This window comes from Alexandromys fortis, unplaced genomic scaffold (assembly GCF_014885135.2).
Source record: "Alexandromys fortis isolate MF-2015 unplaced genomic scaffold, M_Fortis_MF-2015_v1.1 scaffold_212, whole genome shotgun sequence".
Taxonomy (NCBI): domain Eukaryota; kingdom Metazoa; phylum Chordata; class Mammalia; order Rodentia; family Cricetidae; genus Alexandromys; species Alexandromys fortis.
This window is the reverse complement of record NW_026068091.1, coordinates 821,022-838,479: the sequence shown is the minus strand read 5'-3', so window position 1 is coordinate 838,479 and position 17,458 is coordinate 821,022. Positions and strand designations below refer to the sequence as shown.

Below are 17,458 nucleotides of genomic sequence, written 5' to 3'. Positions count from 1 at the left end.
AGAGTTGGAGATCTGAAGAGTTCTTTGACATCATACATGGAACTGCAGAGTTTAGAGTTTGCCCAGCTGGTTTTTGGCCTTGCTTTGGCCCAGTATTTTTTTTTTTTACCATGCACCTTTCTGTAATGATAATGTATATCCTGTGCCATTATATGCTGAAAGTATGTGATCTGCTTTTTCATTTTGATTTTTTTGTGATTACAGTTAAGAGACTGCATAAATCTCAGATGAGACTTCAAACTTTTAAACAAGTTTGAGACTGTTACAGATTATGAGGACTAAATGTATTTTGTACTAAGATATGGCTACAAGTCTATGAGGGCCAGAGAGTCGAATGTGGTGGTCTGAATAAAAGTGGCCCCTACAGGACCACATAGGGAGTGGCACTATTAGGAGGTGTGGCCTTGTTGGAGTGACTTTGTTGGAGGAGGTGTGTTACTAGGGGTGGGTTTTGAGGTCTCAGAAGCTCAAGCTAGGTCTAGTGTGACATTCACTTCCAGCTGCCTGTTGATCAGATAGATATAGAACCCTCAGATACCTCTCCAGCACATCTGCCTGCATGCCACCATGTTTCCTGTCATGACTATAATGGACTAAACCTCTGAAACTCTAAGTCGGCCCCCAATTAAGTATTTTCCTTTGTAAGAGTTTCTGTGGTCATGGTGTCTCTTCACAGCAATAGAAACCCTAAGACAGTATGGCCCTTGAGTTTCTGGCTCATTCTTCTCCTTCTACTGGCCATCTCATCTTAGAACAAGTGGATTTATAGACAAAAATGACACTGAATCCCTCTTTTTACAGGTTCTGAGAATTGAACTCAAGTTATCCAGCTTGTCTAGTAAGTGCTTCTACCTGCTGAGCTTGAATTCTCTTTTAAAATATAACTCTCCAATCCTATCAATAATAAATGTTTTATGTATATGAATTGGTCACTAGGTTAGGAAAAGGCACTTAGAGACGACTGAGAATGCAGCAGCACTGACTGTTGTGGCGCAGGCCTTTAATCCCAGCACTCTAGAGCCAAGGGGGTATCTGTGAGTTCAGAGCTAACATGGTCTACACAGTGAGTTTCAGGCCAGCCAAGACTACATCGTAAGACCCTGTTACAAAAACATATTTGCAAGCTTCTATAGGAGTCCCTAGGGGAAAAAAGTAACAGCAAAGTTATATCATTACCTTGTTGTTAGAGGAAGAGTTTGAGGGTGACAACTCTTTTTCTGGGCTCTTAGATTTTTCTCCTTTTTCAGGCTTCTCTGTAGACTCTTTACTGTCATTTGAGGATTTTAGGGATTTATCAAAGATGTCAATTCCCAAGATCTGTGCTACTTTGTCCAGTTCAGATTGCTTCTTTTCTGCTTCTTCTGTCTCTTTATGTAGCTCTGTGATGTCCTTCATAATGCTATCCTGAAGTCGACTCACCTCCATCAGAAGTGGGTCTTTGTGACCATCTTTCTCCCTTCGCTTCTTGCGCAGCATCTCCCCTGAATGGTCAGATGTTTATCAGAAGAAATCCATGGAAGGTAAACTAAGAGAATTCATTTCCTAGGTTTCTAAGTACATATAGCTTTGTAAAATATATGATTACAAAATCATTTTCCACCAAAAAATAAAGCAAGTAAGATTCTGTTTCCATAGAGGGTTGAAGGGCAAGTGGTAAGGATAAGTTAAAGTTCTACAGATAGGGCTTCAGGAGCTCCATCAATTCTCCAAGTGATATATGCAGGTTTGTATTTATGTACCTCCTAAAAAGATTATGTGACTTTATCTGATTTAAGAACACTGCCAATTTCTATAATGGTTTATGCCTAATGTCATTTCTTGTTCATAACTGTAGGTCAGTCCTTACAGGACAAAGTAAGTTATTTCATCTTAAACATTATGAATTCAGACAGAAACAATTATCTTTTTCTGTTCTCTTCTCTTTCATACTAATATCCAGTTGCAGTATTTAGAAGCATTGCTATTTTTCCCTCATGCAAATGCATTCTTAAAAGCACAGATGAAGAAATGGAAGGCAGTGCATATCTGGAATCCCATCACTTTGAAGGTAGAGACAGGAGGATCAGGAGTTCAAAATCCTCCTGAGCTACACAGTGAATCTGAGACTTACAGGCTACAAAAAATACAAAATGCAAAACAAAATGAAAAACAGAAAATAAGAGGAAAGAGAAATAGAATAAAAAAATCACAGAATATTTTGGGCTAAAAAGAGATCTTAAAGTGATGAGCGGATATCAAAAGGACACTACCAACAACTCAAAGTGGTCCCCATTAGCTAAGTATGGAAAAATTTTAGCATGGAAATAAATAATGACAATGATAGATGATAACCTAATTATCACTGAATAAATATATACTCATACAATGACTAAACTAATTGGGGTAGGGGTTAGAAGTCTCTCCTTAAAACAGAAACCACACTACATAGAAGGAATAACAAAATTAGAAAAATCACTACTTAACAACCATCAAAACAAGTTTCTCAGGGTAGAAACATTAATTAAAACTGTGGAAAGAAGCTTCAAGAATAATTTTTACTATAGTTACAAAGATTTCCCCTGAAAGACACTATCGATGTAAACTTGACATTGTTTTTGCCAGTCTTGCCAAAATGTATAATCCAAACTTAATCATAAAGAAACAGCAGATAAATTAAGGATAAATTAATAAACATTCTATAAAATACATGACTTTTCTAAAATATCAAATTATGAATAGAAAGGCTCAGGAACTATTATTAAATGGTAAAAGACTAAAAGACTAACAACTGAATGTGATAAATCTTTGTGATAAAACAAATGGTAAAATATAAATAACATTGGAGATTAGCTATTACAATTAATTTCCTAATTTTAAAAATCTTTTTGCATGTGTGTGTGTATGACTCTGTGTGTGTGCACAAGTTCACATATATCCTTATGGAAGTCAAAGGGCAAGCTTGGGTATCTGTCCTCACCTTCTATCTTGCTTGAAAAGAATTTCATCTGCTGCTGCATACGCCAGGCTTGTGGGGATTCTCTTGTTTTTGCGTCCCATCTTGCCACAGAAATGCTGGGATTATAGACGCATGCTATTGTATCTGACCTTCTGTGAGTTCTGAGAATCTAAACTCAGGTCCTCATGCTTGTACAGCAAGCCATCAGCCTATTCCTAATTCTCTAACTTTGATTAGTGTATTGTATACTTGAATTCCTGTTAGGAAATACATAATGAAGTTCTAAAGGGTATCATATCTACAACTTATTCTAAAAGAGTTCAGGAAAAATTACACATTAAATGCCAGGCATGGTGGCACACACCTTTAACCCCAACACTCAAAAGGCAGAGGCAGGTGAATGTCTGAGTTGAGGCCAGCCTGGTCTACAAAATGAATTCCAGGATAGACAGCTACACAGAGAAACCCTGTCTCAAAACAAAACAAAACAAAACAAAACAAAAAAACAAAACAAAACAAAAAAACAACAAACTGCATACTCAAATACAGAGAGGAAGAGAGAGTGGGTAGAAAGAGAAAGAACAGGAGAAAAGAAGTATTAATAATTTGAGAGATGAGGACTACCTGAAGACTCTGCATGGCTATACAACTTTCCTCTAGGCTTATGCCCACACCGCTCTTGCTGACCCACATCTGAGCACCAGCACCTCTGTACTGGGGTCTCCTACAGTTACTATTCACACGACAAGGAGGTCAGACAAGGGGTTACTTGATACCTTGTTGTTTATGAAGCCGCTCCAGCTCAGTCCTGAGATAAAACATTTTCTTCTGTCGGGCTTCCTGGTCAGTCTTCAGTTTTTCTCTCTCTTCAATAACCTACAGAGTACAAAACAGTAAGAGTGTATCTGAAGTTCCCAGAAAAGATCAAGAGGGCATGTAGAGAAGGCAGAGTCACACTTGTGTTAACGATTCTATATGGTGATGTGACTGTGGAGAGTTAAATTTTTGAAGACCAGAGCCAAACTATTTTGACTCCCTTTAAAATCACCCACAGCACACACCTGTGGACTGTCTGACCTAACATCCTGTGACTACCAAAACCAAAACCAGACAATTTTTTTAACAGGGTTTCTGTGTAGCTTTGGAGCCTAACCTGGAACTCGCTCTGTAGACCAGGCTAGCCTTGAACTCACAAAGATCTGCATGCTTCTGCCTCCTGAGTGCTGAGATTAAAGGCATGTGCTACCACTGCCCAACATATACTTTTATAAATTATTTTGTTCGGTAACATACAGAGCTAGTTCCAGGATAGGCTCCAAAGCCACAGAGAAACCCTGTCTCGAAAAAAACAAACAAACAAACAAACAAAATCTCACATAACTTAGCCAGGTGGTAGTCTGGTCTACAGAGCTAGTTCCAAGAGAGCCAGGACTAGAGAGGAAAACCTGTTTTAAAAACAAAAACCCTCCAGAGTGAAACATGTTATTTGTATTCATGGGTCATGGTCACTCCCCCCATCCCCCCCCCCGTTTTTTTTTTTTTGGTGTTTCAAGACGTAATTTCTCTGTGTAGCCCTGGCTGTCTAGAACTCACTCTGTAAGCCAGGCTGGTCTGGAACTCAGAGATCTGCCTGCCTCTAACTCCTGAGTCCTGGGATTAAAGGGATGCGCAGGCTACCACTGCCCAGCCAGAATGAATTTATACCCTTTATAAACTGTTTTAAGAGTCCCTATTTCCAACATCCTTCTTTTCTATTTAGCTCTTACACTGGTATCTTAAAGTCTAGTTCAGTGGCACTTACCTCTAAATCTTAGCACTCACATGCTTTTGCAAAAGGATTGCTGTAAATTCAAGGTCAGCCTGGTCTTACATAGTAAGCTCCAGGATAGCCAGGGTCACAGAGCAAGACCCAGTCTCAAAACAACCTTTCAGCCAGAGTTCAAATGCCTGGACATAGAAGCTTTGTTTGTAGTCAAAGTAACGTTTTATTCAGATCCAAGTTCAAAACCAGGATTTTATCCTTTTATTCAGAACTATACTACCTAGAAAGTTTTCAAGCAGGAAGTAAAGCCATTGACAACACCACTGCATAGTGACTCTGAACCCGGGGTAAAGATGAAGAAAAGGAGTGAAATGTGGTTTTTATTCATTATATCAGCTGTATTATGTATTTAATATTATCTAACCTTCACATTTTCTCCATTTTACATTAGGAAAAGTAAGGTCATATAGGATTAAGTATCTCGGGGCTAGAATGCTCAGCAGTTAAGAGCATGTATTGATCTTGTAGAGGACTTGAATTCAGTTCCCAATACCCACATCAGGTGGCTTACAACTGCCTATAACTCTAGTTCCAGGGCATCCTATACCCTCTTCTGGACTTCCTGAATACCTACACTCACATGTGCACAAATGTGTGTGTGTGTGTGTGTGTGTGTATCTACAAAATTAAAAGTAGATCTTGGAGCTGGAGAGGTAGCCCAGTGATTATGAACATTGATTGCTCTTCTAGAAAACCTAGGTCCTATATATCCCCTGCACTTCCACAGTGAAACAAAACTGCCTGTAATTCTGTAGTCTCAGGAGATCCGAAGCCCTCTTCTCGTCTCCAAAACACCAGCCACATATATAGTGCACAGACATACATGTAGACATAACACATACAAAACACTCATACATATAAACCAAGTAAATTCTTAATTTTAAAATAAAAAGAATCTTAAAAAAGAAAAAGAAAAACAACTCACCAGGTGATGGCAGCACACACCTTTTATTCCAGCACTCAGGAGGCAGAGACAGAGGCAAGTGGATCTCTGAGTTCCAGGCCAGCCTGGTCTACAAAGCTAGTTACAAGGCAGCCTGGGCTACACTGAGAAACAGTCTATAAAAAAATAAATAAAATAAAAAACTAACAACAACAACAACAAAATCAACAACAAAAAAACCCAAATCAAAACAAACAACAAAAAAGCTCACCCAAGGTCACACAAGTCAAACTAAATTTAAAATTCAGATACAGATTGGGCATGGTGGCATATGCATTTAACCCCAACACTCAGAAGGCAGAGGCAGGTGGATCCTTTGAGTTTGAGGCTAGTCTGGTCTACAGAGTAAGTTCTAGGCCAGTAAGGGCTACATAGCAAGACCATGGTTTCAAAACAAACAAACAGACAGACAAACAGATATAGCTGTCCTGAATTTATTATCTCTTAACCAGTTACTACCAGGTAACAGAAAAAAATGACTTGTCTTTAATAGACAAATGAGGAAAACCATTGTCAGTCCTTAGTGTTAGGGTATTAAAGAGAAGAGCTCCAGCTCCAAAACACTTTTTGTTGTGTTTTGTTTTGTTGAGACAAGGTTTCTCTGTGTAACAGTTCTGGCTGTCCTGGAACTCACTCTGTAAACCAGATTGGCCTGGAACTTGCAGAGATCAGCCTGCCTCTGCCTCCTGAGTGCTGGGATTACTGACATGCACCACCACCAACCGGCTTTTTTTTTTCCTTCCAAACATTTTCTTGAAGTCTACATTTTTTTCTTTACTGAAACTTAAGACTATCAATGAAACTTATGGCTAAAGTTCAAAGCATTTAAATACCACAGAAAATTAAATTTTTATCTTCCAGGGATTAAATTCTTTAAATGAAAAGATAGACTTTCTGATACTTCAAGGTTCCTAGCTTCTACCCTCAGTATCTTCAGACTATTCATATGTCAGAGAAATAAACTTAAAAAGGCTAGCCATCACAGTGGAACCTATAAAAACAAAATATTAGAAGCTCAAAGGGGCTATTATGTACATTATTTGGGTAATGATGTAAACCTCCAAGAAGCTTAAAGTACAAAAGGTCTTACAAATTTTCACCCCCTCTAAAAAAACATGTACAAACTAAAAACTATGTTTTTTTGCTAAATAGAAATAGAAAATAAAAAACTCAGGCATGAGATGCTCAAAGCTAATATTCACCTTCTGCTTCTGAGAGGCACGGTTCTTTTCATCAGAGATCTTCTCTGGATTATATCTTATGAGTGATGGAATGGACACCTGAACAGGAACCTGCTTAACAGAAATTGAGCCTAGCGCTGATACCTCTTGTTTAGACTTTTCAGGAGTCACAGTGGGGATCACACGGAGATTGGGACGACTACTATGAGTAGCTTGTTTGGTTGTTGGTATTAGCCTGTGTGGTTCAGGTAAAGGGTGGCTAGATGGTTGAGAGGCAGGATACATGGGCCACCTTGAGGCTGTGTATGCCATGTAGTGCCTGTAAGCATCAAAAGAGGCAGAAGGAATGACAGATCCCTGGTAGTTTGGAGGTATCCGAGGTGCAGCAAACTGAGAGGCTCTTGGTATATAGAACTGGGATAAAGAAGCAGAGTGTGGAAGCCTAATTGGGGTAGATGGGGCTGATGGCAACATGCACCTAACGGCAACAGGTGACTGAAACCCACTGCCTACTACCTCTGGTCCTGTAACGTGACCCATTGGATGGTCAGACTTTAGGAAAGGAGAGCTATTTTTTGTGAGCAGGTAAGGATCTACTGGGGAGGCTGGGTGTGGGTGGGATACTTCTGGGGACTGAGTGTTGCTGTGATGTGCCTCCCTGCTCTCCAGTCTGTGATGATCTGATGAGCGCCGATCAGTTGTGAAACTGTGGTCAACTGAGGAACAGCGGTCAGCTGAAAAGTGCCGGTCAGCAGACAAACGTTGGTCAGCAGATAATCGTCGGTCAGCAGACAAACGTCTGTCAGTTACGGAGCGTGATGATGGCTTCTTGCCATGAAGTCGTTCCTGGGTTCGTGCAGCCAACTTACTAATTTCTGCTACTCCAATATCCAGTCCTATGGTCTTAAGCAAGTCATGAATCTTGGCATATTCTGGATTGCTCTCTTCTAGTGATTCTAGCTTTATGGCTGGAGTTGAGGGCAGAGAGCTTGCTTTCTTTTTCAAATCTTTACTCTCAGAGTCCCCAAGGGACTTAGGTGGAGATTCTGCTTTTATATCCTCCTCTTCATCCCCATAGAGAAATTTCTCCTCATCCTCAATATCAGGGAAACTACGTCTTCTTTTTTCCTGTGTACTGGTAGGATCAGCCAACATGCCCAGAATTCGGGAAAAGCCACTGCCATCCTGGCTAGCTCTCTCATGGGGCAGTAAGAAGTCTGTATGTCGTTCAAGTCCCTCAGCTTTCAAATTCAATTTTTCCTTATAGCACAGAACACTGTCAAATTTTTCACTGAGAGGATTGTTGTCTTTAGATATCTCATGGAGGGGACCCCACTGGAATATGTTACTCTGAGGTTCCTTCAGGTCAGCCACTGCTGTAGTCCCCTTATTTTCCATCTCTGAAGCAAAAGTAGCAACAGCACCACTTGGTGGAAGAGGTGAATGTTCAGAATAGAGAGGACGATCCTGACTGGAGCTGGTACTGCTGGAAAAGCTCTCAAGCTGCAAACACAAACACAAGACACTGGTTGAGCAGCTATGAGGAATCACAGAACACTAGTACCTGAGATGTTTCTTGAATAGGAGACGTTTAACTATAAAAGGAAAGTCATCTAAGTTCAAGAAACAAGTTCCCCATCTCTTCAACTGTCTCCACCATAGCAAGGAGAAAAAGAGAAAAGGGACTGAAGTAGACAGAGTGGTTGTGACCTTTACCTGTGTGTTCTACTCTTTATCAAGGAATCTGAATTAAAAAATATTTTAGATATTTTCTTTAGCTTGTTTTCCTATTTTGTTTTCTTTTAAGAACTGTATTATTGTTGTTGGGGTAGGTGGTGTGTAACTATGTGGGCACACTGAGTACAGTGTGTATGTAAGAGGGGAAGGGGAGGTGTATGAATATATGAGCACACATAAGCATAGTGTGTGTTGTGTGTGTATATGCAGAAGTGCGACTATATGGGCAAACATGAGCACAGTGTGTGGATGTATGCATGTGTGAGAGAGCAGGTAAGAGGTGTGTGAATATACAGGCACACATGAGCAGTGTGCTGTGTGAGAGAAGAGAGGAGGGGAGGTGTGTGAATATACAAGCACACATGAGCACAGTGTGTTGTGTGACAGAGGGGAGGAGGGGAGGTGTGTGAATATACGGGCACACATGAGCACAGTGTGTTGTGTGACAGAAGGTAGGAGGGGAGGTGTGTGAATATATGGGCACACATGAGCACTGTACATGTATGGATTTTCAGGAGTTAGAATCTGGGAATGAAACTGAGCCATCAGGCTTGTCTCCAGCCACGTCTAACTTTGTAGCTCAGGCTGGCCTTAACTAGCAATGTGCCCTAGTAGACTTGAACTTGGAATCCTCTTGCACTAGTCTCTCAGATGCTGGGATTATGGGTGTGTACCATTTCACCCAACTTATTTTCGTATCTATTGATGACCAAAAGAAAAACACACAAGTAGGATTATTCTGGAAACAGGAAACTCTAGAACTCTAACCTATATCAACCTCCCCTTGCTTCTCTAAGTTTTAGTACTGGCTCAGAAGCCTCTAGTCACACTAGTAGTCTTGCCTGACCATCTTTTCATAGAAAGAAAAGGCAATGTTAAGGCCAGAAAAGTTGTGATTTATCTCAAATTTACACAGGAAGTTGGTAGTTCCTAAACCAGAATCACTTGATTTCTAGTCTTATGTTCTACAACTCATACACTGTCTTCTTCTAAAAAGATGAAGAAATCTGGATTATCTTCTCCTTTTGTCCTTAAGCTTCATTTCCAAGAATCCATATTCAAAGATTCCCATAGGGCTATTCAATTTAAGGAGGGAAAAACCCAAGGCAGATACTCTTCTAAATCAGAGCCCTTGTTGGTGCATTATGAGCCTACAGTTTAATCTGGAGAGTCATAGAAGGGGTTGGTCACAGTTAGGCATAAGATGTCAGCACAGCACAAGTGACACAGACACCATTAAGGAACACAGTCCCAGGAAAGTATCAGGATTTAGGATATCAGAGGGACTATCAAGAAAAATACAACAGAGACCTGCACAGATGGTTTCATGTCCACTTCAGTTCGCTTCTTCAGAATGGACTTCTTGGGCATCACAGGAACTTCTTCAGGCCGATGCAAAGAATATTCTGGCTCTGATGTTGTTAGGACACTTGACAACCCAGGGATGGAACAGCTAGTTCCATCATCAACTCTCACAAGCTCCTGACTCAAGCTCCTATTTTGTTCCTCCTCTTCCTCTCGCTTTCGCCTGGCAAGGTCCAGTTCTCGAAACTCAGGGTCTAGAAACCTTGGGCTTGGGCTTCTTCTTCGCTGTCGATAGTTGCGAGTCCCAGATGTAAAACTTGAGTGATCCCCTCCTATGCCATGTACCTTTTCCACGTCATCATAACGGGGCCTTTTGGTCTCCCGGCTTCTTTCCTCAGATCGTACGGAGTAAGAGGAGCTTTTGAGTTTGTCTCTACTCCGTTCTGCTCCCCTCAACAGTTCATCATGACAACTGATATGGGAACTATACTCAGCTCTATGCAAAAAAGGTTCTCTTGCTTGGTAGTCCTCATCAAGTTGTCCCAAGAAGGGACTAAGTTGCCCCTCTTCCCGAGAAATGTATCGTTCAAGGCCCCGAGAGAACTGGGAGCTTCGTGTGAAGACAGAATCATCAGTCAGATCATCCCTGAGAAAAGAGACAAGCATCACTGAATATGCTGGACTTGGAGAGAGAATGGCCAGACAATGCTAAAATAATATTTGGGAAGGGGAAAAAAGAAGACTTAAAGCAAAAGTAAAATGTGTCTGAAATCCAAAGACACATTACACATGGAACATTTCTGCTCCCTTTCCCAGGGTCACCAGCATCAGCTTTAGCTTCTAACCAAGAGGTGTTATCACTAATATATCAATAGAACACTTACATTCAGTATTAGTCTAAGGATGCAGTGCAGTGTATCACGCTGGTACCCAGGAGATACAAAATACCACAAAGAGACCAAAGAACTAGAGAAATGATTCAGCAATTAAGACTGCATACTATCTTCTAGAGGACCCAAGTTCAGTTCCCAGTACCCATGTTCAATGGCTTACTACAATTTCAGGGGATTAGACACCCTCTTCTGGATTACAAAGACGCTTGCATTCACATGTATATACTCACAAAGAAGCACACAAATACACATAATTGAAAAATAAAAATAAATCTTAAAAAAAATCAGAGTCCTAATTGATTCAACTGGACTAGCTAGATCAGATATAGCCTTTAATCCCAGCACCTGGGAGGTAGGCAACTCTGAGTTCCGGGGCTACATACTAAAACACTTCCTTGGAAAAAAAAAAAAACATAACAGGGACTGGAGAGATGACTCTTCTGTGAAAAGCACCACATGTTCTTCTAGAGGACATGGGTTTGATTCCCAGCACTGACATGATGAGCTCACAACTATTTATCTATTACTCCAATTCCAGGGACTCCAATGCCTTCTTCAGATGTCTTCCTCAGGTACATGAACACAGTGTGGAGACATACATGCAGGAAAAACACCCAAACTTATAAAAATAAATAAATCTTAAAAACAAAATAGTAACAACAATAAAAACTTACCTAGCTAAATTTAAGCTCTTTATCAGGACTGGCATCCCTAGCATTAACTGAGAATTTATATAAAAAAATGATTCTAGGGGCTGGAGAAATGGCTCAGTGGTTAAGACCATTGCCTGCTCTTCCAGAGGTCCTGAGTTCAATTCCCACCACATCTGGCTCACAACCATCTGTAATGAGGTCTGGTGCCCTCTTCTGGCCTGCAGGCATACACACAGACAGAATATTGTATACATAACAAATAAATATTTAAAAAAATGATTCTAAGCAGACATGATGGTTCATAACTGTAATACCAGTGAGGACATTAAGTTCAGAGACAAAGTCCATTAACTTTGAGGACAGAATGGCTATAGGACCTTATCTCAAAAACAAAACAGAAAAACAACAAACAAGAAATACACAACCTCTGGAGGCATCACAGTCCCTGACTTCAAACTCTACTGCAGAGCTACAGTACTGAAAACAGCCTGGTATTGGCATAAGAACAGACAAGAGGACAAATGGAACCAAATAGAAGACCCGGATATCAATCCCACACATCTTCAAACACCTGATTTTGAAAAAAAGCAAAAAATATCAAATGGAAAAAAAAAAAGAAAGCATATTTAACAAGTGGTGCTGGCATAACTGGATATCAACATGTAGACGAATGAAAATAGACCCATATCTATCACCATGCACAAAGCTCGGGTCCAAATGGATCAAAGACCTCAACATAAAGCTAGCCACACTGAACCTTATAGAAGAGAAAGTGGGAAGTACACTTGATCGCATTGGCACAGGGAACCACTTCCTAAATATAACCCCAGCAGCACAGACACTGAGAGAAACAATTAATAAGTGGGACCTCCTAAAACTGAAAAGCTTATGAAAAGCAAAGGACACGGTCAACAAGACAAAACAACAGCCTACAGAATGGGAAAAGATCTTCACCAATGGTCTGATCTCCAAAATACACAAAGAACTCAAGACATTGGTCATTTCAAGAACAAATAATCCAATTCACAAAATGGAGTACAGACCTACACAGAGAACACTCAACAGAGGAATCTAAAATGGCTGAAAGACACTTAAGGAAATGTTCAACATCCTTAGTCATCAGAGAAATGCGAATCAAAACAACTCTGAGATTCCATCTTACACCTGTAAGAATGAATGGCCAAGATCAAAAACACTGATGACAACTTATGCTGGAGAGGTTGTGAGGTAAAGGGAACACTCCTGCATTGCTGGTGGGAATACAAGCTGGTACAGCCCCTTTGGATGTCAGTGTAGTGATTTCTCAGAAAATTAGGAAACAACCTTCCTCAAGACCCAGTAATACCATTTTTGGATATATCCAAAGGATGCTCAATCATGCCACAAGGACATGTGCTCAACTATGTTCATAGCAGTTTTGTTTGTCATAGCCAAAACCTGGAAACAACCTAAATGTCCCTCGACTGAAGAATGGATAAGAAAAATGTGGTACATTTACACAATGGCATACTACACAGCAAGAAAAAAAAAAAGAGAAAGAAAAGAAAAAAAATATAACGACAGCTTGAATTCTGCAGGAAAATGGATGGAGCTAGAAAACATTATTTTGAGTGAGGTAACCCAGACACAGAAAGACAATAATTACATGTATTCACTCATAGGTGGTTTTTAAACATAAAGCAAAGAAAGCCAGCCTACAAACCACAATCCCAGAGAACTTAGACAACAATGCGGACACTAAGAGAGACTTACATAGATATAATCTACATGGTAAGTAGAAAGTAGAAAAAGACAAGATCTCTTGAGTAAATTGGGAGTATGGGGATCTTGGGGGAAGATTGAAAAGGGGAGAGCAGAGAAAAATGTAGAGCTCAATAAATATCAATAAAAAACTGTTTGGTCATGCTCTTTCCTGCTTTGCCTGGATATCCACAAGAAGTCTATTACCATGGGACCCAAAAATAAATGTTTTGGTTCACTGTGTATCTTTATTTTTCAGAAATACCAAGGTCTCAGATCTTTGTATCATACAGGTAAAAATTCAGGATAAGATGGTTCTTTTTTTAGTTTAGAAGTAGATAATAAAGCTAGCTATTTCAGGACACTATGGCCACAGAGCTTCTATGACTCAAAAGACAACGGTTTTAATTTAAATCACAGATGGAAATAAAGATCCTTTAGGAGTTTTTAAAACTACATGTAAATTTTTTTGTGTGTGTACATGTCTATATGTATGTGGGCACATGTGATTCATGGCCCATATATAGATATCAAAAGAGAACTTGTGGGACTTGGTTCTCTCCTGCTATATTGTGTGCTGGGTATCAAACTCAGGTCTTCAGGCAAGTGCTTTTACTTGCTGAGACACATTGCTGGCCCAGACATCCTCTATGCCAGGAGATCCTTTAGAATTTTAAAATCCAATTTCATCTAAATTAAAAAAAACAATAATGAAACAAGTAATCTTAGGACTTAGGAGGCTGAGGCAAGATAATCACCATGAGCTTGAGACCAGATGTTTGTGAGGGGTTATGTGGGTGCTGGAAATCAAACGGGGGTTCTCTGGAAGAGCAGCCAGTGCTCTTAACCAATGAGCTATCTCTGCAGCCCCATAGAAATAACCTTTAAAAACATCTGGATAATTTTGAGGTCTTAATGTATTATGAAATAGGACTAGGAATAAACTAAGAATGGCCTCTGAAATCTCACTGAAACACAAAAAGTTTGCTCTGTCCATCAACCATAAATACACCTATTTAAGGGGGAATACTCAAGTTGATTCACTATCACCAAACCACCAACTATATATCAACAAGTTTCATATTAGTGTAGGAAAAAAACCTCTTAAACTATATTTATAGTAGCAAGGTCACCTATCTTCCTTTCCTCACTAGAAGTAGGATATGTCACCACCAAATGAAACACTACCTCAATATCTAATATGACAGTAAGTATCAAGAAGCTACAAATAAGGTGGCTCTCAGAAAGCCTCAGCAGACTTAGAATTGCCAGCAAAAGGGGGATGCAATAGAAGGAGGCACAGAACAGTTAGAAACAAACAAAACAAAACCAGAAGCTATCATATAAATATAGTCCACAGTCAGGCTGCTTATTAGAAATTTAATCCTTCTTTCTTTTTCCCAGGGGTTAAAAGAAAACTGGCTGTCATAAGAGACAGTCCTGGAGAAACAAGATAGCTCAGTGATTAAGAGCACTTGCTATTTTTCCAGAGGATCTGGGTTCAGTACCCAGCTCACCACCACCTATAGCTCCATTTCTAGGGCATTCAAACTGGTCATACAAGTCAGACACACACACATACAAACACGTAAACACTCAAGACACACAAAACTTTAAATAAAAAATGTGAGTCCTAAAAAGAATCACCATTGTCTGTAGCCTAAAGCAGTACAGTGACAGACACTAAAAGCCTTGGCCACGCTGGTACATGCTTTTAATACCAGACCCTGTTTCAAAACAACAGCAACAACAGCAGCCTTCACTAAGAGCAATTGTTTGGATGCTTGGTTGGTTTTTCACAAACAGGGTTTCTCTGTGTAGCCCTGTCCTAGGACAAGGGTGGCCTCGAACTCAGAGGTGCTCCTACTTCTGCCTCCAGGGTGCTGGGATTACAGGATAAGCCACCACCAACTACTGACAAACTGTTTAAAACTAGATCTCTAAAAAAGAAAAAAGGAACATGAAAGCTCACTGTACTGTATTTTCTATTTTTAAAAATTATTCTTAGGGGCTAGAGAGCTGGCTGCTCTCCCCCAAAAACCTGGGTTCAATTGTATGCACCCACATAGCAGCTCACAACTGTCTGTGTCTCCAGTTCTAGGGGATCTGACACCCTCACACCAATGCACATAAAACGAGTTTAAATAATTTTTTTTAAAAATTGTTTTATTAGCATATATGGCACTCCTGCCCAGACCACAGAAGCAGGATGTGACCTGCCCCACCGAAAAAGGTACTAACCCATATGGCTAACATAGATAAGAATAATGGGTTAATATAAATTCTAAGAGTTAATAAAAGCCTGAGCTAATGGGCCAATCAATTTTATAACTTATGGAGATCTCTGTGTGATTTTCTCTGGGACTAAACAGCTTGGGGCGGGACAAAAACCCCAAAAAGCCCAGCCCCTCATGTTACAACACATTATGAAATTTTCCTATATGCATAATGTACTTTGATTATATCTGCCCAACTGCCCCCCCCTTTTTTTATCCTTTTCACCCTCCCTGCTGATACTTTTCTAGTACCAAATAGTAACCATTCTTTTGGGGGGAGGGGCTCAAGGCAGGGTTTCACTGTGTTGTTCTGGCTGTCCTAGAAGTTGCTCTGTAGACCAGATGGGACTGGAACTCACAGAGATCCACCTGCTTCTGCCTCCTGAGTGCTGGGATTAAAGGTGTGCACCATTACTGGTCAGCTTTATTCTATTTATATGTGTTTACAAATGTCCATTAAACAAATTAAAACATGAGCCTGGAGAATAGCTCAATGACAGGTTGTTTGCCTAGCATACACAGGTCTTGGGGTTAGTCCCTGATTTCACAAAAGTAATCTGAACAATAAAATATCTGTCTATAGCAGTGGTTCTCAACTATGGGTCGTGACCCATTTGGGGGGTTGAACAACCCAGGGGTCGAATATCAGATATTTACATTACATTGAATAACAGTAGCAAAATTATAGTTATGAAGTAGCAAAGAAAATAATTTTATTGTTAGGCATCACCACAACATGAGGAACTGTATTAAAGGTTCACAGCATTAGGAATGTTGAGAAACATTGGTCTATAGATATATAAATCCACAAAGGCCCGGCAGTGGTAGTGCACACCTTTAAACCCAGCACTTGGGAGGCAGAGGCAGGAGGATCTCTATGAGTTAGAGGCTAGCCTGGTCTACAAGAGCTAGTTCCAGGACAGGCTCCAAGGCTACAGAGAGACTCTGTCTTAAAAAATCAAATAAATAAATAAATAAATTCACAAAGCAGCTTGTACATTCCTAACAGAATTATTTACAACAGCTAAAAATAAGACAACTCAATGGTATCCATCCATTTATTAATAATGAAAAAACAGTATTTGGCATATTCATATAATGAAATATTATTGGCAATAAAAAGAAACACTATAGGGGCTGGAGAGATGGCTCAGTGGTTAAGAGCACTGACTGCTCTTCCAGAGGTCCTGAGTTCAATTCCCAGCAACCACATGGTGGCTCACAGCCATCTGTAATGAGCTCTGGTGCCCTCTTCTGGCCAGCAAGCATACAGACAGACAGAACATTGTATATATAATAAATAAATCTTTAAAAAAAAAAGAAACACTATAAACATAGATGAACCTTAATATATATGAAAGCTAGTCGCAAAGAATCAAACAATGCATGAATAGGCAAGTTCATAAAAGTAGAAAGAACAGCTGGGCGGTGGTGACACACACCTTTAATCCCAGCACTAGGGAAGCAGAGGTAGATCTCTGTGTGTTCAAAGCCAGCCTGGTGAGTTCAAAACAGCTAGGGCTACACAGAGAAACTCTTGTCTCAAGAAAAAAAAGTTATAAAAATTTATTGCAGTGGTGGATACACAACTCGGTGTATCTTAGTGTCCAAGCATCTTAGAATTTTTCACTCAGCTTGTTCACACTTCCATTTTAGAATAAGTTATAATCCAGTATAGGGCTCCTAAGATAAGACCATACATAATCTTGATAATTTGGTGTCCTGGCTAGTTTTATGCCATTTGACACAAGCTATGGTCATCTGAGAGGAGGGAACCGCAATTAAGAAAATTCCTCCATTGGTGATATCCTTTGCTGGAGAGGTTGTGGAGAAAGGGGTACCCTCATCCATTGCTGGTGGGAATGCAAACTTGTGCAACCACTTTGGAAAGCAGTGTGGCGGTTTCTCAGGAAATTCGGGATCAACCTACCCCTGGACCCAGCAATGCCACTCTTGGGAATATACCCAAGAGA

General features: G+C 40.1%; 1 protein-coding gene across 3 annotated transcripts in view; it reads right to left on the bottom strand.

Annotated features, from left to right (window-relative positions):
* Znf318 (zinc finger protein 318) overlaps nt 1–17,458 on the bottom strand; it is a 47,106-nt gene that overhangs the window by 17,455 nt on the left and 12,193 nt on the right. For all 3 annotated transcript variants that reach the window (XR_007588807.1, XM_050122734.1, XM_050122733.1), the window contains exons 3-6: nt 9,930–10,569; nt 6,903–8,384; nt 3,712–3,811; nt 1,177–1,481 (exon numbers count right to left, since the gene is read on the bottom strand). Coding sequence is in view for 2 of the 3 variants with exons in the window: in XM_050122734.1 (XP_049978691.1) it covers nt 1,177–1,481; nt 3,712–3,811; nt 6,903–8,384; nt 9,930–10,569 (2,527 nt within the window). In the remaining variant the exon portion in view is untranslated. The remainder of the gene's footprint in view (nt 1–1,176; nt 1,482–3,711; nt 3,812–6,902; nt 8,385–9,929; nt 10,570–17,458) is intronic.